The sequence below is a fragment of the Kwoniella bestiolae genome, chromosome 4, assembly GCF_000512585.2.
Source record: "Kwoniella bestiolae CBS 10118 chromosome 4, complete sequence".
In the NCBI taxonomy this organism is placed as follows: Eukaryota; Fungi; Basidiomycota; class Tremellomycetes; order Tremellales; family Cryptococcaceae; genus Kwoniella; species Kwoniella bestiolae.
In genome coordinates, this window is record NC_089244.1 from 1715523 (window position 1) to 1739029 (window position 23507).

The 23507-nt window shown below is 47.1% G+C and overlaps 9 protein-coding genes across 9 annotated transcripts; 2 read left to right on the plus strand and 7 right to left on the minus strand.

The window, feature by feature from the left end:
- Nucleotides 1-285: 285 nt before the first annotated feature.
- On the minus strand, nucleotides 286-1255 carry I302_106219 (uncharacterized protein; the record flags this gene model as incomplete). Its single annotated transcript, XM_019191964.1, has 4 exons — nucleotides 286-750; nucleotides 829-922; nucleotides 982-1030; nucleotides 1099-1255. The coding sequence occupies 4 exons, from the start codon at nucleotides 1253-1255 to the stop codon at nucleotides 286-288; spliced, it is 765 nt and encodes a 254-aa protein (XP_019046594.1).
- Nucleotides 1256-2326: 1071 nt separating this feature from the next.
- On the plus strand, nucleotides 2327-5088 carry I302_106220 (uncharacterized protein; the record flags this gene model as incomplete). The annotated part of the gene is made up of 9 exons (XM_019191965.1): nucleotides 2327-2441; nucleotides 2636-2945; nucleotides 3033-3397; nucleotides 3458-3508; nucleotides 3565-3767; nucleotides 3845-4136; nucleotides 4194-4859; nucleotides 4956-5002; nucleotides 5074-5088. 9 exons carry the CDS (start codon nucleotides 2327-2329, stop codon nucleotides 5086-5088), a joined length of 2064 nt encoding a protein of 687 aa, XP_019046595.1.
- A 1138-nt stretch (nucleotides 5089-6226) lies between these two features.
- Nucleotides 6227-6617, minus strand: I302_106221 (uncharacterized protein; the record flags this gene model as incomplete). The annotated part of the gene is made up of 3 exons (XM_019191966.1): nucleotides 6227-6302; nucleotides 6365-6440; nucleotides 6539-6617. 3 exons carry the CDS (start codon nucleotides 6615-6617, stop codon nucleotides 6227-6229), a joined length of 231 nt encoding a protein of 76 aa, XP_019046596.1.
- A 685-nt stretch (nucleotides 6618-7302) lies between these two features.
- On the minus strand, nucleotides 7303-8278 carry I302_106222 (uncharacterized protein; the record flags this gene model as incomplete). Its single annotated transcript, XM_065870233.1, has 5 exons — nucleotides 7303-7341; nucleotides 7404-7537; nucleotides 7639-7895; nucleotides 7998-8073; nucleotides 8200-8278. The coding sequence occupies 5 exons, from the start codon at nucleotides 8276-8278 to the stop codon at nucleotides 7303-7305; spliced, it is 585 nt and encodes a 194-aa protein (XP_065726305.1).
- Nucleotides 8279-8905: 627 nt separating this feature from the next.
- Nucleotides 8906-9848, minus strand: I302_106223 (uncharacterized protein; the record flags this gene model as incomplete). Its single annotated transcript, XM_019191967.2, has 5 exons — nucleotides 8906-8941; nucleotides 9060-9205; nucleotides 9267-9535; nucleotides 9612-9687; nucleotides 9770-9848. 5 exons carry the CDS (start codon nucleotides 9846-9848, stop codon nucleotides 8906-8908), a joined length of 606 nt encoding a protein of 201 aa, XP_019046597.2.
- Nucleotides 9849-11241: 1393 nt separating this feature from the next.
- On the minus strand, nucleotides 11242-12174 carry I302_106224 (uncharacterized protein; the record flags this gene model as incomplete). The annotated part of the gene is made up of 5 exons (XM_019191968.1): nucleotides 11242-11259; nucleotides 11372-11559; nucleotides 11626-11873; nucleotides 11944-12019; nucleotides 12096-12174. The coding sequence occupies 5 exons, from the start codon at nucleotides 12172-12174 to the stop codon at nucleotides 11242-11244; spliced, it is 609 nt and encodes a 202-aa protein (XP_019046598.1).
- A 780-nt stretch (nucleotides 12175-12954) lies between these two features.
- I302_106225 (uncharacterized protein) lies at nucleotides 12955-16855 on the minus strand (the record flags this gene model as incomplete). Its single annotated transcript, XM_019191969.1, has 12 exons — nucleotides 12955-13842; nucleotides 13905-14029; nucleotides 14090-14143; nucleotides 14201-14433; nucleotides 14488-14600; nucleotides 14659-15186; nucleotides 15240-15563; nucleotides 15615-15806; nucleotides 15863-16300; nucleotides 16362-16409; nucleotides 16474-16596; nucleotides 16655-16855. The coding sequence occupies 12 exons, from the start codon at nucleotides 16853-16855 to the stop codon at nucleotides 12955-12957; spliced, it is 3267 nt and encodes a 1088-aa protein (XP_019046599.1).
- A 1470-nt stretch (nucleotides 16856-18325) lies between these two features.
- On the plus strand, nucleotides 18326-20555 carry I302_106226 (uncharacterized protein; the record flags this gene model as incomplete). The annotated part of the gene is made up of 2 exons (XM_019191970.1): nucleotides 18326-18671; nucleotides 18748-20555. 2 exons carry the CDS (start codon nucleotides 18326-18328, stop codon nucleotides 20553-20555), a joined length of 2154 nt encoding a protein of 717 aa, XP_019046600.1.
- Nucleotides 20556-20887: 332 nt separating this feature from the next.
- Nucleotides 20888-23009, minus strand: I302_106227 (uncharacterized protein; the record flags this gene model as incomplete). The annotated part of the gene is made up of 3 exons (XM_019191971.1): nucleotides 20888-22154; nucleotides 22209-22380; nucleotides 22439-23009. The coding sequence occupies 3 exons, from the start codon at nucleotides 23007-23009 to the stop codon at nucleotides 20888-20890; spliced, it is 2010 nt and encodes a 669-aa protein (XP_019046601.1).
- Between the last annotated feature and the right edge of the window lie 498 nt (nucleotides 23010-23507).

Consider the following 23507-nt stretch of genomic DNA (forward strand, 5'->3'; position numbering starts at 1 on the left):
GTTCGCTGTGCTCTATGCTGTTCTCATACTACCAAACGCACGAGCAGAGAACAGCATTTACGTTTCGATTTCCCCTAGGACTTTGCGATTTGCGGGTCTCTCTATGACTTCGTACGGTGGCTGATGCGTTTCTCTAGAGTTCAAGGGTATACATGTCAAAAGTATTTATAGAAGAGAATAAGGAGATATCGAATATCAAACGCAAAATGTCCATATCCACAAATCGACTCCTCTCTCTTCCGCTTGATATCATACATGAACGATCTGTCCATATCAGACATCCATTTAAAGTCCAGTGAGCACTCCGCCAAGAGCAACAGATACCACACCAACCATCAACCCCACAAGAGATCGTACGCCCATCCCTCCCATCCCAGAGAAACGAACCGCCAGAGCCCCACTGGAGGAATTTCCATCGTCCGTACCATTCCCAACCTTGGTCCCGTTCGATGCACCATCCGAAGCAGGGGAAGAAGTAGCAGCCGATTTGGCAGTTCCACTCGCACTTGCACCCTGACCTGCCAGACCCGCATCAGAAGTACCAGTAACGCCAGGAGCGGTCGATACCCCCTCGACAGCGGCCGCACCACCTGTCTTCTCAGCTGCATCTGCGGCCCACGGGTCGGTAGCTGTAGCTTGGGCTTCGCTGGCGCTCGCTTGAGCTTCTTGCCCGTTATTGAAGGTTGCGTGCTTGTACCCTTCGGGAGCTGATTCGGACCACTCGTATATTGATCCGGTGGCGTAGAACAGCTGAACATGCAGGGTAGTTAGCATGATAGTCACGACCCAAACAGATCACAGGAGTGTCATGGCGTTGGGGATGCTCACTTGGATATAGTAGAGGGTTTGATAGTAGTTGCCTGTACCATCACCTGCACATTTCTCTGCTGCACATTTATACGCAGCTCCCTCCATATCGGGTCTGTACGACACATACATCAGCAAGCAGTTCACTTAAAAGGGCAGTGGAAGGGGACTCACTGAGGAATGGTCGTGAGCGTATCGTTGAATCCAGATAGACAACCGATTACTACCATCCAACATTGAAGTAAGCTACCATCTCGAGGTGAGATAGAGAGGAATGGGTATTGAACTCACCACACTCATAATCGTTTGTGATCCACTCGGGAAATTGAGATAGATCTGGTCCACCCCCCTCGCCTTGTTGGGGTTGAGATTGGTTCTGAGCTGGATTTTGCGCTGTGACCTGAGTCAAGAGCGGTATCAACGAAAGTAACAGTGCGATCTTCTGCATCTTGGTGGTGTACAAAGTTGAAGATACTCAATATCGTCCAGTCGTATAGGTCAAACCTGTAGTTGGTCGTTTTTAATGCAATGTAATTTAAAATGTAAATGAATGACTACTTTTCAATATTCAGTATGGTAGACAACGTTTGGTAGGAGGAACTAAGGTGTGAGGTGAGATGTACTTTTTATCATCTCTCAATCCATCTTGTCGTACTGAGTATATAATTACCAAGGGGTACATGGTGAAAGGACCCAATAGGAGGTAATCAAACAAAGGAAATATCCTTCCTGTCTGTATCTCTTGAGCTGGAGAGTCAGAGCGTCTTATAGGGGAGGGATAATAAGTTCGTCAAAGGTTTCATTTGATCTTGTGAGTGATTCTGATACGCCTTTGAGAGGTCTTGTGAGATCCATTTACAAGGCCACCAGCATCCAAACAGCATACCTCGAAGTAGCATTTGAGATAAGGGGAATCACAAGCACAGACCTATTACTGCTGATTTACGTAAATCGTCTATTCCTTCGCTGCCAATGCCAGAGCGGGGAGTACGTGCTCAAACACCCACCTTTAGATCTATCTATTCAGTGCAAGTATCAATCACGTTGAGATGAGACAGATCTAAAGGAATGACAGCATTGAAGCGAATAAGAACAGTGTCAGTGTGTGTGTGTGATGGATGTGATCGAAAACAAGGATAACGCGATTAAGAGTTAACCGGAGCCAAGAACATACTGTATACTTGGACATGAGGTCACGTGGTATGTTACCTGCACATACCAAGCTAAGCCGAGACCGAAGTGGCAAGTAACAAGAAACTGACTGTGATTATTATGTGGGGGAGTGAGAGGGTGCGTCATCCTCCTCTTGTCTTGGTTGATGTTGGTTCTATCCATCAGGTAACATCCCATTCAGACATTCATACTTTCATACAATACATTCATATATATATACACACATCACCCTCTCTACCTTGATATCATTCTCTCATACATAGACACTTTATATACATACGTATATACCATTTACCACTTCAACCCCAATACTTGCCCCACCAGTACACCCTAACAACCTCTCATCATGGCCCCTCGAAAGAACAAGGAGCCAGCCTCATGGGAGGTGGACGCTGACAAACCCAAACCAGAGGGACAGACCAGAGTCAGACGAGCCTATTGTGTCAAGGACTTGGTCACTCGTGAGTCTCCATTACACTTCTGCATCCCACCCCACAAGCAAAGTCCTGCCAAGTATCAAGCTGATGAGAGAACCATCTCCTGAATTATCGGACTTGCCTTTCCATCGGTTCGCCGCTCACTCAACAATCCTCCGTCCTTTACTACCACCCATAAAACCCACCGTCCTCTTACTCTCATTCCGTCGCATCAACAGAACCTGCTCCAGGTATAGATACAGTGCATGATGTGATGCTCTATGCAGCCAAGACACACGGCAACAAGAATGGTTTTGCATCCCGTAATATTGAGAAGATCATTTCAGAGGAGAAGGAAGTCACTAAGATGGTCGGGGGAAAGGAGACCAAACAGAAGAAGACGTGGAACTACTTCAAGTTATCTCCATATGAGTGGATGACATATAACGAAGCCTTACAACGAGTCAAGGAGATTGGTGCAGGTCTGAGGGAGTTGGGAGTAGAGGATAAACGAACCGATAAATTCTTCAACATCTATGGTCAGACTTCGTAAGTGCCCCTCGGCACTGCTTCACAAAGGAAGCTGGTCCGATGAAAGCGGCGGTTTGGCGCGATACTGACGAATGCGTGTTATAGTCGAAATTGGATGTTGGTCGCTCAAGCATGTGCTTTCAACGCCGTTCCCATCTCAACAGCGTACGACTCCTTGGGTCCTGAAGGTTTGAAACACGCCCTGAATGAGACTGAAGTCAACGGGATGTTCACCAATGCCGACTTGCTCGGTACTCTCGTGAAGGTCATCGAACAGTGTAAGACGGTGAAATTGATCGTGTACGATGGGAAATCAGAGGACGGTGGAATTGAGAAGCTCAAAGCTATCAGGGAGGATATCAAGGTCATCCACCTGGATGAAGTGGTCGAATTGGGTAAAGGGAAACCTGTCGAGGCATTACAGGCCAAACCTGAGGATGTCTACTGCTGCATGTACACTTCTGGCTCAAGTGAGTAATGCATCATCCTCATTCTTCCGCTGTTCAGTGCTAAACCTGTTTACTATTCAGCTGGTACACCTAAGGGAGTACTCCTCACCCATCGAAACGTGGTAGCCGCTAGTGAGTGTTTGCTGGATGAGCCTCTTCCTCCTCGTAAAGCTGACATTATGCTATAGTTGGATCCGTCTGGACACTCCTTTACGAATACCTCACGACCAAAGATTCATATCTCGCTTTCCTTCCTCTCGCACACATTCTCGAGTTCGTCGTGGAGAACTCGTTCATCTTCGCTGGTCTACCGATCGGTTACGGTAGAGTTAAGACTTTGACGGACGCTAGTGTGAGAGAGTGTAAAGGTGATATTGCGGAGTTCAGACCTGTAAGTGTGCTGTCAAGGAATATACTGGCAAGTGACAAAAAAGTCAACATTGCTCACGTCATCTCCCTCTATAATAGTCCATTTTGGTCGGTGTACCCGCTGTATGGGAATTGATCCGAAAAGGTATCCTCTCGAAGGTGGATACCGCCGGAGCCCTCAAGAAGTCGATCTTCAACTTTGCCGTCCGAGCCAAACAGACCGCCAACCAGTATTCATTGCCTCTAGTCGGTGGTCTGACCGATAAAGTCGTGTTCGACGCCGTGCGAGCTCAAACGGGTGGAAGGTTGAAGATCATGTTCAACGGTGGTGGTGCTGTCTCGAAGAGTACTCAAGCTTTCTTGTGTACCGCTTTGGTCACCATGATTCAGGGTGAGTCCTTGGATGTCTCGATGTGACCGTATGACTGACATCATCATCGCTCAACAGGTTACGGTCTTACCGAATCAACCGCCATGGCCTGTATTCTCAACCCCAGTTTCATGCAATACGGAGCCGTCGGTGGACCAGTCCCCGCAGCCGAGATCAAGCTGGTCGACGCACCTGAAGCAGGATACTTTTCCACCAACGCTTTACCCCAGGGAGAGATTCTACTCCGTGGACCAGCCATCTTCAAGGGATACTACAAACGACCCGACCTCGACAAAGAGGCGTTCACCGAGGATGGATGGTTCAAGACTGGAGATGTGGGTCAATGGAACAAAGATGGTACTTTGGCTATCATCGATCGATTGAAGAATCTCGTCAAACTTTCAGGTGGTGAATACATCGCTATCGAATATCTGGAATCGATCTACAAGTCCTGTCCACTGAGCGCTAATGGAGCTATCATCGCCAATGGCGAGCACAACAACCCTGCGATGGTGGTGGTTGCTCATCCCACGAACTTGCCTGCCTTTGCCAAGAAGAATGGTTTGGGTGATGGAGAGGATCTGGAACATCTGTGTAAGGATGAGAGGGTCGTTGAGGCTGCGTTGAAGGAGTTGAACAATGTTGGTAAGAAGGCGGGACTGAAGGGTATGGAGTTGCTGGAGGCTATCGTGTTGGTCGCGGATGAGTGGACGCCTGAATCTGGGTTCTTGACCGCTGCTCAGAGTGAGTTTAGCTACATGCTCCTGAATCTGCATAACCGTGTTCCCAGTGGATCCTCCCCCATGTAGATGATGCTGATCTTTCGTGATGTGATACTAGAACTTCAACGAAAGGTCATCTCCGATCAATACGCTGATCGAATCAAGGTGAGTCTGACGTTTTCACCTCCCTCAGAGTCCTTGTAGTAGTGTCCGTCTAATCGTGGCTGTCCCGTCAGGCTGTCTACCCCTAAATCATCTGAATACTCTTGGAAAAGTAAAGTAGCTGTGTATACACCTGGTGGATGGAAGGGTGATTGATACACGAAGATATCAGAATATTGAGAATGGTGATTGCAATGAATGATGATGGTTTTGGATTGGAGCTATTATTTCCCCATTTATCTATATGTCTTTTATTCCCCTTTCTTATATATATAATACCATCGTCTGACGAGCCGAATATGAAGATGAAGATGCAGATGGAGAAAATGGAAAATCAATCAAGTTTTATATCGATAAATTCTATGTATTCTATATGATCATGTGCTTTATCAAACGTATATGGAATTACACTCTCGTGTCGACCCACGCGACGACGTTGGAGTGGATCATACAAAAGCGTAGGACCCGATATAAACCCAACTTATATTGTGTACATATAAGTTAGGAATGATGCACCTCCATTTTTAGGGAAAGGATACAATGCTTGCATACTGCAAAACATGATCAGACAGAACAAAGTGGTCGCTAACGTGGTGTAGATAATCGAGTAATCTAGATGTCCAATAAGGCAAAAGATACTTCATTGTCCACACCAGAGAGGGTCTTCACATGTACTTGCTTTCGCGGGAGATGTCAGATTGAACTGCCACTTGATTTGGAAGATGTGGCTTGTCAGCTCTATATGTCATCCATCAGACAGTCCTGAGCGATGAGATGACACCTCCTCTTACCTTGGACAGATCGTAGTATTCACATAGCCTATACTCTATTGCTCTATAAAGTGGCAGAAGATCATCGGGTCTGACTTCAGAATGGTCACTGATGAACATGCATCCTTGTACAATCCCCGTCTGTTTGCCGGTCTCTGTTTCGCTGTCTAGCAGAAAGAAAGGGTCAGTGAATGTGTTTCAGCTACGGGTGCTTTGACGATGCCGCTGCCCTCAGTTGTGGGCAGATGTCCTCACGAGAGCATGACACTCACAAGCTTGATTCTTGAGGGAATGGAAAAAGTTATCGTAAGACCACAGTTGTGAATCTACAGACCCTTGACCATAAAATTGTGTCAGACTCAATGCGACAGCCTCGTCCGATGCAGTGATTCCATCTTGACCTCCAATCACACAAAACCTAGTCCCTTCAGGACTTTCGATCGAGATCGGGTCGTATCTATTGTGTACAGCAGTGGGGTCCAGACCATTTTTGATATTTCGAATTGGCATCGGAATCGTCCAGACACTTGGATCTGATCACTCGTCGATTCAGCTCAAGGCTCGGGATCACACTTAGGAAAAGGCCGTGACTTACAGATGCACCTCTTCTCCTGCCTTGACCTTACGGCTCGTCAAGGTCAGGCAAAGGTCGTCGGGACTGAATAACTCGGCTAAGGTATCGGCGGTCAGCCCAGGCTCTTCTCTTGGTCTTCATCCTCAACGGATGTGAGAGAGACCCGTGTGGGCGCAGATGCTGACTTGTACTTACTTTTGATTCTGGTATTGAACTCCACCGCCTTGATAGTGGCTAGAAAAGGTAAAATGGCGAGGATACTCTTGGCGTACATGTCGATTGTCCTGATTGCTCTGTTGTAAGGATAATGAATGTTGTTCTAACTTGGGTGAATGCAGCCGGCTGCAGTGCTATGATTCTCGAAGAGCGAAACAGCAAGTTGTCAATGCGGTACTGTACTAGAACTCTGTGAGGGAAACACTAACGTAGACGTGCTGCATTTTATATCTGTTTTTTGCACTGTCATTTGGTCGGCTGGCTTATTTAACGAAGATCAGCTTCACCCTTAATTGCCTTGCTCAAAGGAAAAGAAGGGGTTGACCCTTTTCGCCAATGAGGTGTCAATCAGCTCATGAGTGTCGACGGATCTGAAAGGATCGGAGTCGATCGAGGGCTTTCACAATGGCGCGAAACCATCAAATGCGACAAATGGAACGGTGAAATCGCTGATGTAAATTGACTTTCTCAATACCTGGAAAATCGTGATCACTGTGTTTTCAAACGGTGCACTCATCTTCATTTGAAGTCCCCTCACACAGACTGCTCAAAGGTATGAGTCTCCGTCAAACACAAGCCTCCTAGGGAGTTTACAGTGGATGATAGTAATTATGAACGCATGATATATACACTGGCGAGCCAAAATGCGAGAAGCGATAAAGGGAGTCAATAAAATTCATACAGTACATCAATCAGGATTAGAAGGTCTCTCGAGCTTTCTTGACTGAGACTGATGGATCCCATTATCTTGCGCTCGTGGTGGCATTGACGATGTCCCAGGTCTACAGAATCAAATGATGTCAATTCGTGTCCCATACTTATCCCCTGCCGTGAACCGACTCACCTGAATGCCATCATCTTCCGCTTTACACGCAGAGAACTGGATCTTCTTTTCGATGGAGAGAGGTCCTACATCCTCGACTTGTGTATCATTTCTCAACGATACACATCCCTTCTCATCCTGTTCCGTTTCCGGATCTGAAAACACGATTCAAATCCATCAAATCAACAACATTCCAGGACTGCACTTGACAGAGCTACAGGAGATCTTCAGAGCATTAGATGGGACTGGGACTTACAGAGATAGTTGGATATATGACTATTACCCTCATCGTAAGACCATAGTTGTTTCAGCGGAATCCGATCATATCCTATCGGACATTCCTCTATGGTCAGGACAATGCCATCGGCAACACCATGATCACCCCTGTCCAAGCAGAACTCATTCATGTTGATATCGAATATCGAGATGGTTTGTAATCCACCGATCCCAAAGGTGGGACCCTTCCATTCTTGGTATTTGGAATTCTCGTCGGACCTCTCAGCGCATTTGGATCTGGGAGACTCAAGACCTTATCAGCTCGTGATATCGTCTCGAAAAACGTGCATCTCTGGATTTGGCACAGGAGCTGATTAAAGGTCTTCGATGGGTACCCACAGGTCAACTTTCTCCCCAGCTTGAATATTACCCGTCGGTACAGTCAGGCAGAGATTCTGATACGAGGGAGCTTTGGCTAAGCGATCATTCAGACAGATCAGGGTGATGTTTCTCGGAGTTATACTCCACGATATCCAAGGAAAGGAGTCACAAGTTGGGCATTGTGTTAATGTGAAGGGTTTTGCAAAATTGTAAAACTCACGTTTGATTCTCACCATACTGTCAAGCGCACTTACCCCCGCGAGGAGAGGCAAGACCGCGAGAAGATACCTGGTGTACATGTCGCTTGAAAAGACCTTGATAGTGGATGCAGTATAGTACAATAATAAGCGTATCTGAATGTGAATAACAAATAGGAAAGCCGATGATAAATTACAGACTTGGTAGACTGAAAAGTGAGCTTTCTATCATGGGAGGGGGGACAGTGTATGACCCATAAGCGAACCCATTTATATCCCTTTTCTGGGGTCTTGAAAGAGACGTCCTAAGTGGACAAAGGGTATATGAGTCCTTTGTTCAATTTCACGCAATAAAGTGCATCTCATGGCCTATGAACACACTCCATGGGAGAAAGGATGGGGATGATTTCGTCTCGTCTCTTGCATGGACTGAATAATATTCGATTGAGCATCCGGTTACTAGGGGTAAGATTACCAGGAATTTACTGTTTCTGTGCTCGCCACTCGTGATACAACTGACTGTAGGGGAGCCGAAGTTGAGCCTGACGATTGACTTGTCCAGGAATCGATCATCGATCATACAAGATTGAGTAGGTGCATGCTATTCTGGACAATCTGATGCATACATCGCTCCCACCCATCGTTCACATTGATACAATCCTCCCCACAACACCAGATACCGATCAGAGTCGTAGAAACAGTGGTCAAATCGAATGATCTCTCCCGCATCTACCCACTTGTGGTAACGGGATTGATGTCCCAGATCTACAGTAGACAGAATCATGATAGAGACTAAAGTCAGCGCCAGCTCGAGCGAGAAAAAGGTTAAAATTGAATCGTTTAGAGGATAGAACTCAAGTGATTTCGAAAAGGTGGGGCTGACCTGAGTGTTCGACGAGTTATTGCATGCCACGAACTGAATTCTCTTGCTGATCGCGAACGGGTCTCCAGACTCGACGGGCGTATCTTCCTTGAAGGAGATACAACCGGTAAGTTTCTTCTTGCTTTCATCCGTCTCGGTTTCTGGGTCTAGGAATAGATAGGCTCCCTCAGGATAAGATCTGATACCGAGGACAATGCAAAGACTCACATAAATAATTGAAAATATGGTTTGTACTTTCCTCGTAAGACCACATCATCGACCTTGGAATTGGCTTCGGGCCATCACTTCCTTTAGGACATTGAGTCAATTTCAATGCGGTGCCATTAGCAGCACCATCTTGACCTCTGTCCAGGCAGTATTCAGGGGATCCCTCGCCGTCTCTGATGGAAATGGTTTCGTGTCCATCTTTACCGACTGTGGGTCCAGACCATTTTTGGAACTTGGCGTTTGCATTGGCGTCATCAGCGCAATCCGACCTAGGTGACATTTTTGTATCAGCTGGTGTGGGTTTCACAAAGGGTTGACGAAAGCGATTAGAGTGAAGATACCTACAAATGAACGTCTTGGCCAACTGCAAGGGCTCCGGTTGGGACTGTTAGGCAGAGGTTCTTGCAGTTTCCTCCTCGGGCTAGAAGAGTGAGAAAACAACTCAGTGTTATAACATAACGAGGGAATATGACTGGCTGAGTGTGACAGTTTAGGTCACTCACGTTGGATCCTGGCGAGGGGCTCAACGGCGTAGACCCCGGCAAGGAAAGGCAAAATGGCGATGATGGTCTTGGCGTACATGTCGTTCGATGCGGTTCGCGTCGATCGATTTGCAGTATATAAATATCGTAAATCTCTTCTAAAAATCTTATCAATGAATGGCTATGATGTTACTCGTACTGCTGGCTACTGTCAATTGGAAACTCTTGTAAGATACTGGATATACCCTTTCGAACCAGTTCATCTACTGCACCTTATATATCTTTTTCCCGTACCGTCTCGCCCTTATCTCGTAGAGCTGGCAGTTGCTCAAACCTTATTCTGCGATCTGTAACGCTTGAGATCCTTTGTCAGATAATCTGATCAACGTAGATCCTCATAATAGTCGACCAGAACGGACGGTCGAAAGGGGGAGGATGATTGCGCAGAACTTCCAAGGAGAGCCAAGGAAGATGAGTTCGAGTAGATGTGACGCTATGATTGCTGCGGCGATCCCGAAAGGAGGCGGCATCTGGTTTGTCCGAGCTTAAAGGTAAGTCCGTCATTCGATTGCTCAACCGATAATGGGTGGCCTAACGGGCTGTGTTGCCGATTGCAGCGAGATTTGATTGTCTGCGTGTTTCGAAAACTTTCGACTTATCAAACATAAATTGGGTGTTTCGAGCACTCGTCACAGGAAAGAGGATGTTTGACAATCAATCCTTTCCACATTTGATGTGCGGCTTCCAAGCAAAATTCGGTATGGTCTTATTTCGGAATGATTGTCCACCAACAGGTGAGTGATCAACTTGTGGCCACTTCCAAACATTGGATTCGGGACTGTGCAATCTCCTCCACTCGGTGCTGACCGGATCACCATGATCAGCCACGGCTGTCGAACCCGTCACTCGAGCCTGCTTGTTCGCGACCGCGGCAGAGTGCAGTACACGACCCCTGGGGGGTACGTTCTCCAAATAATCAGAGATGTACCTCCTGACCCAGGACAGATATACCATCTGCGACAGTCAAACACAGGTCGATGTAGTTTCAAGGGAAGGCTAGAGACAGCAGGTACGTGAGTCAACCTTGTACTGCCACAACAAGCAGGCCCCAGGAAACAAAGAACCGTCCAAATCCGCTTCCTGAATGCTTCTGGATTTACATTGAATTGGAAATCGCCGTGACGCATCAATATCAGCAAGGAGAGGTAAGATGTCAAACAAATTTCTGGCCTACATGTTTCTGTTATCGTACACGCGTGGAACGTATGGAATATAATCGATCAGGAAAGGATACTCATGTATCGCCATGGGATGAGCGTACCAAGGATCCGCGAATAGGTAAGGTAGGGATCTTGGTTGATCGTCTTACTGTGTACTGAGAGAGCAAAGTGACAGAGGTAGAAATACATTCGTGTAAGGACCATACCATGACACCACTAAACGACATCCACCCTATAATTGCGAGATGTATTGCGTGTAGTAACGACGCATGTTTAAGTAACATTGCAAAGCTGAATGATGGCATTACACAGAATCAGTATTGACAGTCTCCATGCCACACTCGCATCTTGGCGATCCTGATTTGCTGATGGTATGCAGTGCAATAATCTCTGTAAAACTCACCTCATTCACATAGTGGGCCTCGTCGCAATCCCAGAGTTGGACTCTCTTAACCACTGAAAATGGTGCTCCCGGTTCTTCCTGGGAATCTGATTTGACACTCATGCATTTCTTCGGTACGCTCTCTTTCTCGTCCACCCCAAACAGGCTATCTTCATCGTCTTGCTCATCCTCTACGGTTTCCGAGCGGTCTACCCAGTTCAATATCAGCTCAGTGCACAATACTGTCTCCAAGACACATGATATGTTTGACGTACCAGGCTCACCAAAGTTCCAAAACTGATAATATGGTATTGTGTGGCTCCACAGGTGAGAGGCCGGTGGCTCCTTCACGTCTCCGAGAGCGCAGTCAGCCAATCTCAACGTTGCGCCATTCTCCCATTTGTCGCCTATATCCAAGCAGAACACGTCGGAGCCTCCAATCGTAATCTGTCGTCTTATCATCAAGGGTTCCGACCATCGGTGAAATATCGAAGTCTCGTTGTCATCTTCAACACATTCGGACCTGCCAGGCGAGATTCAGTCAACCCAGATGCCCCGGTGCTTTCGGGTTACCCGAATGCCATATAACTTACAGGTGAACTTCTTCGCCCACTGCAAGTTTGCCGCTCGATACGGTCAAACAGAGGTTTCCGTATTTCACCAATTGGGCTGAACAACATCTAATGTCAGTCCCTCTCATTCGATTTCACATACACCTGAGGCATGAACCTCGGGTCGTACACACATTTGATTCTGACGCCGGTCGTTTCCGCACGGACGTTTGCCAGGAATGGTAATAAGACAAAAAGAAGCTTGGGGAACATCTTTCACAGTTCACGGTGTATACCTGTTTCTTTCCGAAGACTACACTAGATATGCTAATGATACAGCTAAAGGGGTGGTCTCAGTTCCAGATTGTACTGAAAGTTAACGGTACTGATGTTCATTTATGTACACTCCAGATGATCTTCCGCCTGGCTATTTATACCCGCCGTTCTGCATCTTCGAGACAGCACAATCAAAAGTAGGCTGTGACTTGACAGCTTCAGTCCTTTGTGTCCATGATAATCCATCTGGATCATGATGATCTCAATGCGGCGATGATGGATAGTAAGGAGGACGGATCGATCTACCACTTTGTAGATCAAGGAGGTTGACAGTGTATGCGGTGAGATTCTTGAAAGGAACGATATCTTGTCTTCGGACCATGAATTTCCGACGACCAATTGCTCCACATGTCTCGAGGATGTATCAGATAACGATCAGAGATCAGAGCAAATATATGGGGACAAAGCACTGCGAGTCACAACACAGTGATAGATGAGATATCCCCGTCGACAAATCGACGTCCTTTCTCTTTTGATAAGATTCTATTTAGAGACCAGTTCGATCTTTGACTTGAACAGACGGGTCAGTAGCGAACACTTGCGTACATTTGATGCCTTGCCTCGGATGGTCCCAGCGATATCACCAGGACACACGCAACTTCACCAGTCTCGAACAACATGAGTAGTTATACCAATGACAAATGGGCCCACAAATCAAGTCAAATACTGCATTTCTCACCATACTATCACCCCCGTCCAAGTCACTGCATCTGCACCCTACTCGTCATCCTCCTCATCATCGCTAACCTCAATCCCCTGATCCTTCATCTTCTTCTTATCCGCATTCCTCTTCGCCGTAAGTTCATCCAAAAGCACCAACAGATCCTCATGTTCCTTACTCTCCTCTTCCCTCTTGGTCTTCTCCTCCTCCAGGCTCTTCTCCAATTCTTTCACTTTAGAGTCCAATTCCGCGGCTCGTTTTTTAGCTGCTTTACCCGACTCCCCACCACCACCTCCTTGGGAGTTTCCAGCCGTAGAAGAGCCAGACGACTCAGCAGCCTTGAGCTTAGCTTCCAGCTCTTCAATCTTCTTTTCCAACGAGATTGTCTTCTCCTCCAATTCCTTTGATTTACTTTCACCGGACGATACCTTCTCCTCGGAGGACCTCAATTTCTCTTCCACCTCTTTCTTCTCTTGCAACTCCAATTGAGTTTTCTCAAGCTCCGATCTACTTCCTTCGAACGATTTCTGCAACTGTTCCAACTCCTGTGTTCGTTCTTCCAGAGCTTTCTTGTCCTCTTCTGACGAGGCAGCATCCTGAGGAGCAGGAGCAGCTTTAGCTTTTTCTTCCAGGTCCTTGACCTTGGTCTCCAAATCCTTCAATTTGGTTTCCCTCGATTTGGAACTAGCTTTAGCCAGACTCAATTCCGACGAAGCTTTCTCGTGAGTCTCCTTCAGCGTAGCTAGTTCGGCTGAAACTTTGTCTAACTCCGATTTGGTAGATTCAGCAGAAGCTGCTATATCCTTCAGGGACTCGTACTCGTTCTTGAGGATTGATAGTTCTTCTTCCAATGTTGATCGAGCATTGGTAGTTTCCTGCAATTGAGTAGAAAGGGTGGCGATTTGCGAAGAGAGTGAATCGACTTCGTGCACTAAGGTATCCTTCTACATATGGCGGAATCAAATGTCAGCTACAGATTTTCCGTTGTCGAGGAAATTTGACTGACCTCAGTCTTGTTCTCTTTGGTTATTGCCTCTAATTTCGATTGAAGTTGAACCACTTCATCAGTCTGAGCTTTGAGCTTCTGTCGAAGCGACATGATAATAGCGGCAGTTTCACCATCATCGACAGCTGAAATCGGTATCACATTTGTCAGTTGAATCCATCTTGGTTTTCGCCTCAACAACTCACGTCCAGATCCCCTGACAGCATCCGGGTCAATAGCGATGGATCGTTGGATTGTATCTATTTACCAACGCCGTTAGCCTTACTATAGAGGAAACGAATATCGTGGATACCCACAATAATGGTTCTTCCAGAAATCGACAAACGCCCAATCAAACCACAATTCCAACCCCTCATCAACCTCATCCGCGTCTCCTTCAGCCGTAGCAGCAGCAGTGGCATCGCTCCCCTCAGTATCAAACGCATCAGGTTGTACAGCTCTGAATCTCGGATCCTCTCGCAATCTGGCCATTCTTGATACGAACTGGTCTGGACCAATTCGGGAATGGAGGATGGGATGAAGGGTCGCTCTGCAATATGCTGTCAGCTGAAGTCGATGGAAGCACGGTGTCGAGTGAGCTCACCGGGTGATCTCTCCTGGCTCCCTGTTGAATTCGTAGCATACACCCAATAGGAATGCACTCAATCCTTGTACAAGAGGATCAATGCCGGTAGTTTGGGTGATAGGTTGTATGAGCTGTTGACCTACTGTCAGCTGGCGAGCACGATCAACAGTGATATAACAGCAAACTTACAACTTGTAAATTCGCACTTTCGCTTAAGAACTCTTTTACTGTCTTTGGGCTGTCCCATAACCAAGTGCACAGTAATACCAGATATCCAACCATCACTCTTGTCCAATCTTCTTCTTCTGGTAATCCAGTTGTCAAACCTTCTTTGGCAGCTCTGTTCACACATTCGGTTTGTTCTCTCGAAGCCATCATGAGATTCCCAACAACCAACTGAACAAGGGATACTTTGTCTTCATCATCTGCAATTGCACTATCACCAGAGTCTCCCGAAGGAATGTTGATATCTCGAGCTAATTTCTTGGCATGTTCGGAGTTTCTGATCAAGTGAGCAAGTAAAAGACAGGAGAACAGAGGTCGATAGGGATCGAACGGTTCGGTCGATGACTGAGGGAGATCAAGTAGACCGGAAAGGATTAACGAGCCTGCTGATTGAGGTTGATCGGGGAAGTTGGCGTTAGGGTTATCCGATGGTGGAGTTACCATAGATGAGAGTATGCCAATCCGAGCATCGTCATTCCCTGACACATAAGCCTAGAAGGTGCGTCAGCTATGATGAGGTGGACAATATTTACGTGCTAGCTCACCTCGAACATGTTGACACCGGCAGCTCTACCTCTCAAGCCCCTTCCTCCAGCACTGGAATCACCTTCAATGACGGCGGTGACTAACGCTACAGCGGTTGGCTTGTTGGGTATCCTCACGAATCCACCATTTGGATGTTCCTCATCCGCATGTACAGCCACAAGAGGGGAGATCAACAGACTCGAAAGGAGATCTTGGTTGGCGGGTGATGAGAGGAGGATAGGTGTGAGAGTGTTCAGTGCTTGCGATTTGATACCATTTGGAGCATTTGATGCAAGGGAAAGTTCGACCAGACATCGAGTCACACCGCCAGTCACCATGGCAGTCTTTTCTGGTTCGTCAGCTAGTGTACGAGAAAGAGATACCTGCCAGCTCACCTGATTACCACCGCCAGGACCGCCCACTAGCATCCTGATCAGACCAAGTACCAAACCGGTATTATAGATCTTTTGCTCCGGCCAATATTGCAATGCGAATTCGTCAGGTGTAGGTACGTCAGCTGGCAAGGGCGAAGGGAAGCCGATGATCCTGGGGATGGTCGGGATGAGAGATAGCTCTCGGAAGTAGTTCTATTCTCAAACTGGTCAGTTCTACACATCAACGCAGATACCCCAACTGAACTTACCTGGTTTGATACGTTAAACCTCAACAAACAACCAATAACAGTCAAAGCATCCTGCACGACGATCCCACCTTCCACCCCACCTTCAGCATCTATAATCTGGAACAATCGCTCAAACGCTCCCGAGAACGCTACGATCTTTTGTAAATCCGCATTCCCAGCCAACATAGCGGGTAGGAGCAACAATGCTTCATTCCTTAGCATCTCACTTGCTCCTCCACCTAATTGCGCTGCTTGAGGTTGACTACCTGGTGGTGGGGCCGGGTCCAATACTGAGAGTATACCGTCTACTCCTGGTGGTGGGGCTGACATTATATATGATTGGGCAACGGCCGGTCGGGAGGTCAAAAGTTGTGAGAGGAATTGAAGGGAGTAGAATCGGGGGTAGAAGGATGGTGAGTTGGAGAGGAGCGATAAGAGGGAATGAAGTGGTTTGGGTTGCTAATGATCAAAAACTCAGCTGATTCTCAGCGACGGTATCACCTCCAGAGAAGCAGCTCACCTCGAGAAAAGCATCGGTGAACCTGAGACCTAAATCGTCCTTGGCGGGCTGTACAGTTGACCATTATCAGCTGGACCTTTAAGAAGATAAGTGTAAGCGAGACAAAGCTAACCTTTTCAGCAGTCTCACAAAGCTGCATCAGCGTTTCCAACGCAGCTTTAGCAATCTCCACGTCATATGGCGCATCGTGCTCCAATACCGCTATGAGCGGTACCATAGCGTGTGTACCGACATCCTGTCGACCAATAAGTCGTCAGCTTGGCCCGTGGCCCAGGACGGAAGGGGACACTGACCTCTTTCCAATCCCTGCTCAGACCTTTAAGACCCAATACGGCCGTACGTCTATCTTCCACAGCAGCACTGGTGTTTATCCTATCTACGAGCTTCTCTATAGTCTCGGTAGCTGTTTGAGGAGCACCAAGATCACCTCGCAGTTGGTTGTAAGCTGAACTCAGCCTTGTGGAGAACATTGATGTGAACTGTTGAGTGGACATGGTACTTGATCTCCTCTCTTGTTCGGGGGTTGAAGAGCATATAGGTGGTGCAAGAGGTGTGTCTGCGTGAAGAGGGATGTATATCTGATATGGTGAGAAGATAACTTACTGTAGCTTGAATACAGCGTGAACGTGAGGGAGGTCAACTTGCTCGTACCTCCACGTGGAATGAGAATGGGATTGTCAGTAGTTGGACGCGTCGCTGTATATCTGTATCTGCCACAAACATTCCTTACGCAATCACCGACCAGTTAAAGTGGCATACCGTTATACTCAAGCTTATTTGAGTTCTCACTCGTTCTCCTACAAAACATGCAGTTTGTACCAGTCAGGTATGGTCATCAGCAATACATGGCCGCTTGCACGTCCTTTCCGCACTCCATCGCATCATTGGTCTTCTTGGATACACTGTACAGAGGACAATAAACAAAGTTTGCCTTTCGGATAAAAAGGAACACCTTGCGTCTGTAGGACTAGGAAATCCAGGCACCCGGGTTGCGTTTCATGTTGAACGAAGCAAAATCTATTGTTCATGTCTTCGTGTCGATCTTTTTGAAATGTCGTTATTGTTCTTTCGTTTCATGCTGACACCAATTACGAAGCTTGTTTTGTCATACCCTTCTGAACAGGCAACAGCATAAGCCAAAGGAGCATGCCAGCCTCAACATGCAAAGGAGGTCAGGGTAGGACAAGGTCGAATGTCTCATCTTGAATAAACGAGGAAAGAACAGAAGTCCACTTGATCCCACTCCTTCTCTCCCTTCGACAAAGAAAAGAGAAGCAGGAGAGATAGTCCGTCTACTCCGGCGATATAGTGTCTTCTCATTCCCGCTTTTAGCTCCAAACACCTGCCCTCTAACAAGGAGCGAAATGACACAAAAGCGACATAACATTTCCTGGAATACGTCAACTGACGAACACAACAGGTATTGTACCAGAAACAACATGATCGACGCTTTGGGCCAAAAATCACAACTAGGGGAGGTTACAATAAGATTCATGGAGGGATGATGAGACGCTTACCTCGCTTTTTGTGCGTTGTGCGTGGTCAAGCGAGCATTTTGTTCTCTCTGCTTACCCGGATGATGAAGACGAAGCATAGGGATGGGTATGGGATATTTAAAGTATCACATACCTTGTCTTACCTCCAATCTGTTCCTCTCCATTTCATTTGATATTTCTCATTCCCATAATCTATCTTCACCTTGAACCTGAACTACTCATCCATATTACTTATCACCACGCCAAGACGATATCCATCTTCGAGACCTACGAGTGTCTAGCAAACCCATCGCTTCTGCAGAGATAGAGACGAAAGCTCTAAACTATCTTTACGCCACCGATCTTCGCCTTCACCATCTCTCATCTCCCATCTATCTATCTATCGATCCCTCAACGCCAATCTTTCCTCAGATTGTCACATTCACACTGAACACCTCACTGCTTCACGAAATAGCCGAGGCATCCACCATGACACATCAATATAGATCCACCCGACCCATCCTAGTCGAACGTTCAAGTTCCTCTCATTCCTCATTCCTATCCAATATCTACCTGGACCCCAACTGCGTTATACCTGAATCACCAACCATCTCACCTGATCACGCCGATTCGCCCATTACCACCGATACCACCGAGGAAGAACGGGAATTATCAAGAACATCAAGTAATGATAGTGGCGAGTATGAAGATCTAGATGATCTCCAGGTATCTGCTCAGATCTGCATACGAAATAACTACACCACCATTGGAGGTGGGACGAAGCCACTGAGAGTGAAGAAGAAAAAGGGAGTGACGGCTGTTAAAGTTGGTTCTAGTGAGTCATCGCCCACTCTTTCTTCAAATCTTGCCCTCGCCTTTACAAAGCCAACAGTTTCAATATGTGTGTCTAGAAACCAAAAAGCGAATCTCCATCGCCTACTCGCCATCCTCAAGCGCCAACTCTTACTCTTACTCTCGCCAATTGCCCAAAGATCCAACCTCACCAAGGCACACCTCAAAACCAAGACGCAACCCCTCATCCAACTCAGGTAAATCCAATCTATCCAAAACCTACGCCAACATCTCCTCCATCTTCCTAAACCTACCTTCTCCATCTGACTCCCCACTCACTCCAAGGGACCACCCCGAAAAGATGAGGTCCCACCCACAAGGTAGATTCTCCGATTCCTCGCTCCATCTCGGCTTGGGCAAATTCACATCATACGATCCCATCTCTCCTGGACCTTCTCCACCTACCTCACCCCTTCCTTCACCTAACAAACGGACTTTCGTATCGTCCTCACCCAACGAATATAGGAAGAAAGCATTGCCTATTCCACCATCGCCTCTCACTCCGTCACGAGCACCTAGGAAGGCAGCTGCACTTCTGGGCGTTCACACCCCCTCGCATGGTAATCCCAAGATGGGTAGTGGGAAGAAAACGCACGGACTCAATACCAAACACTTTCGACCACTCCCCAACTCGACCTTAACGGAGATAGAGAAGTTCTTCGGGGACGTTCCCCACAAGTCTAAAAAATCTTCTTCATCCACGTCCACCAAGCCTAGGTCTAAGGGTACTTCCGCTTCAGCTGGCGCTGGTGGAGGGATGGACGAAAGAGGAATGGGAGATCGGAAGGTAGGCCAAGGCGAGACGGTAAAGTACAAATCGGAGGATGGATCGATGTGGCTCGACGTAGAGGAAGAACAGGAGTTCGCATGGTTATTATCAGAAATTTTGGCTTTGATACCTCAACCACTCCCCGATACCGATACCTCACTCAGCAAGATCCGAACCAACGACTCGACATCGTCGCGGGAGGAGAGAGATAGATGGGAGATGGAGAATTTCACTTCTGTCTTATCGTTACCCAAACCCAAACCTACCAAAACCAATGGGGGTAAGAGCGGAAGAAAGGGAAAGGGAAGTGATAATTCCTTTTTGGACCTTGATACCCCAAAGCCACCCAGAGAACTAAACATCAACCCATGGTCTCATAAACGATCCCTATCAAACCCCACCTCTCCAACAAAGTTGTCCATCTCTCCACCCATGCCCGCTTTGATCCCACCACCACGAACCAGCTCAAAGCCAGCTTCTTCGCTTCCCAATGATCCGTCTCCCATGACTAACGGATATTGCTCCAACACCCCTTCTGGATCAGGATCTGGATCTGGATCAGATAGTGAAAAATTTTCCTCACCACCAAGAATCAAGAATCGTCCTCCGCCCCTGACGCTCAAACGGATTAAACCATCTTCAAAATTACCTATTTTGACTGCTACGGCACCTTCCACCCACCCGAGCACTGGACCCCGGCAATCTCAGCTTGTAACGGCGAAGGAATCTCAACCTCAACCTCGAGCTGTAGTTGCTCAGCAGATCCCTGATTTGACATCAGAAGATAAGGGACGATACAACATCACCGTCCCAATCCCACATCCACAAGTACAATCGAAGAAATACGAAACTCCCTCCACGCCCTTTGTTCGACCTCGTGCTGCTTTGCGACCGCTCGCGTCGGAGGGAGAGGGTGTCCCCCCCGTCCCTCCCTTACCTTTCTCCATACCTGTCAAAGAAGAACCAACGAGCTTCTTCGAGCCTGTTACTCCCACCGAGCCACATGGGACACGCAAGAACAATACTCAAGAGGAAAGGGCTGGGAAGGAGAAGAAGAGCTGGTTGAAGAGGGTGGTCAGGAGACCTTTGAAAGGGTAAGATGCGGGACATCTCATTTCAGTTATTTCACCATACTTGAAGAGGTTTTACTTGGTTACAGATTGCTATTTTATGATTTCATCTTTTATTATCTTCAATCGTAGCGATACACAAATACATTACATTGTAATATAATGAAATTTGTATATACATGATCATGCAATTATAGATATACAACACACAGTTCAAACTGAATCACTACAAGTCGAACAAGCGAATGCGAAGACGTTGCGTTGCCTCGAACTTCAAACTTCCAATTCCGATCCCTTTCTACCAACATCAACGTTTCCCAATCATCCATCAAACACCAAATCACCTCAAGCCATCAAGGATCAGGGTATAGGATCAAACGTATTCTTATCCAGTCCTTTCCTACCGTTCTTCCTCCTTGACGAAACCACCTTAACACTTTGTTGCCGAGTCGAAGGGGAATCATCATTCTTCATCGATCCCGCTATTGCTGCTGTATCCTTAGTCACAATGCTATTGCCATTCCCATTCGCAGAACCATGATCAGTGATTATGGCCCCTTGATCTCTGACACTTTCTTTGTCCTTCCCATTCCCCACCACACCATTGCCTGTATCTCCCTCCAGCTGCTCTTCATCCTCTTCCACAACCTTCCCAGGCAATCTTAGACTCCCCTCCAGGGTCCTCCTCTCGTTCTTGTCTGAAACATCATCCGATGAATCCAGATTGATAACTCGTCTCTTCGACTTCTTCTTGGCAATAGCAGCTGCAGACGAACTAGGCGATTTGACACTAGTAGCAGTCGGTTGGGTCGACAATCTCTGCTGATAAGTTGAATTGACCGAATTATACCTCGACTGCGACACTTCATCCGTAGGACCCGACACCTCGGTCTGGTGGTGATGAGGGTACGACGCAGATCTACTATGTGTATGCTGGTTGACCCCCCTCTTGTCCAAAGCCAAATCGATCCTCCTATTTTCCGCCCAACTAAATTCCCTATCATCCAAAATCACCTCATTCTTCTCCTCCTTAAATGCTATTCCCAATTCTACACGCCATTCATCCTCGTATCCGACCGTATCGAATGGATTCCCCTTACACCATATCTCCCTTATTCCTCCCAACACCGCTAATCTTCCAACTTCACCCACATCCAGCAGCTCATTCCGCCTAATATCGATTCGCTGTAGTGCAGAACACTGATCCAATCCTACCAGGCAGTCTATCCTATTTCCTGAGAGGTTGAGGGAGGTTACCTGGGGTATTATGCTGGATGCTGATCGGAGAGAGGTTATTACGTTGTTGGACAGATTGAGGGAAGTGAGGGAAGTGAGGTTGGATAGGGATTGTGGGAGGGTATCGAGCAGGTTGTTGGAGAGATCTAAGTGGGTTAGGGAAGATAGAGGGAGGGAAGGGAAGGAGAGGAGAGTGGTAGATATTAATGAGAGATGATGGAGATTTGGGAAACGTGCTTTGGCTGGTGAATCTGATTCGTCTTCCGGTATGATCGATAATAGCTCTTCTATCCAATCATCTCCATCTTGAACGTCTCGAACTGTCAGACTTCGCATACCTGGGTTGGGAGGTATCAGTAGTGCCCTGGGATCGTATGATTCCAGTTCCAATCTGCACGATCTGTCAGCCTATGTACTAGATCACGCTGTTGAACAGCTGACTCACATCTGTAAATTCCTCATGACGTCCAGCGGCACTCTCACATCTATCCCACCTAGCTGAGTATACCCTCCAGCTTCTATCAACTCCAATATTGGTGGATCGGATACGAACGGGGGATGTATCAATAACGCAGGAAGGATGGTGAACATGGTATAGAGCTGTAAAAGTAGTTGATCTGTCAGAAGTTTTGTCGTCAGCTTGAGCAAAACAGATCAGCGATGTAGATAGCTCACCTTCATTCACCTCCTCTTTCTTGCCGAACCATCCCCTCCCAGTTGAAGTACTAACCAAACTACCCATACTGACACTTCTCATACTCCCCACCCAACTCCTTACACTCCGCACATCACCTTCCATACTTCTCTCATTCATCCTCGCCCCCCTGGCAGCTACGGATACACCCTCCTCTATAGGAACGTCTGTCCTACCCACGTGGTTCAGTGACTGGGGAAGGGACTGCCATCTCAATAACAGGTATAACAGCCTGTCGGGCGGTAATCTGAGTAAAAGAGGTTTGATCGATTTGGGTAGCGGTCTCTTTGTAGATGTGGAGGGTTGTCCGAAACCCAGGGTAAGAGGTACTTTGATTGAGCGTGATAATGGGGCTGAACTGGGGTCTAGTCCCAAAGTGAGGAGGGTGTATGATTGCTGGAGGATTGTGGGGGCGCTTCGTGAGGGACCAGCGGGGGATAATCTGCTTGAATTGACTTGTAGGTATTTGTGTAGTTTAGTCAAGTATGCGCCTCCACTTATGGGATCTATGTGAAGGGTTTCTTCAGATGGACCCAAGAAGAGAGAGGACATGGTGGGTGCGGGTGAATGATGTGTTGTCAATGATGAGGAAGAGGAAGATGGAAGATGGATGATGAATGTTGATAACACAGACGTCCTTGCGTCATGTTCATTTCAGATTAACGCGCCTGCTTGTGTGAGACCGATGCCATAAGGGGATCACCGTGGGAGAACAAACCCATCCTACCAAAGTGGGGGTCTGACACGTGGCCTTCGTTTCGATCGAGGTGCGCGTTTTAGCTTAACATGATGAAACACCCCATTATGATCAAACGTCTTTTTGTTTTCCATCCTTGATCCTTCTTCTTCTTCTTGTTCTTTTTGTTCGTTTGCTTAGTATGTATCCACTCAAAAAGACATCTGATACATGATGAAACGTAAACAAAAAAGCATACTCGTGGTCGATCATTCCGCGTGCAAGTTGTATTGTGGGAGTGGTAACAGGGTAAGAAGCGGTAATAGGATGATGGAGAAAGTGGAAAACATTACTTATGACCCCACTCATTAACC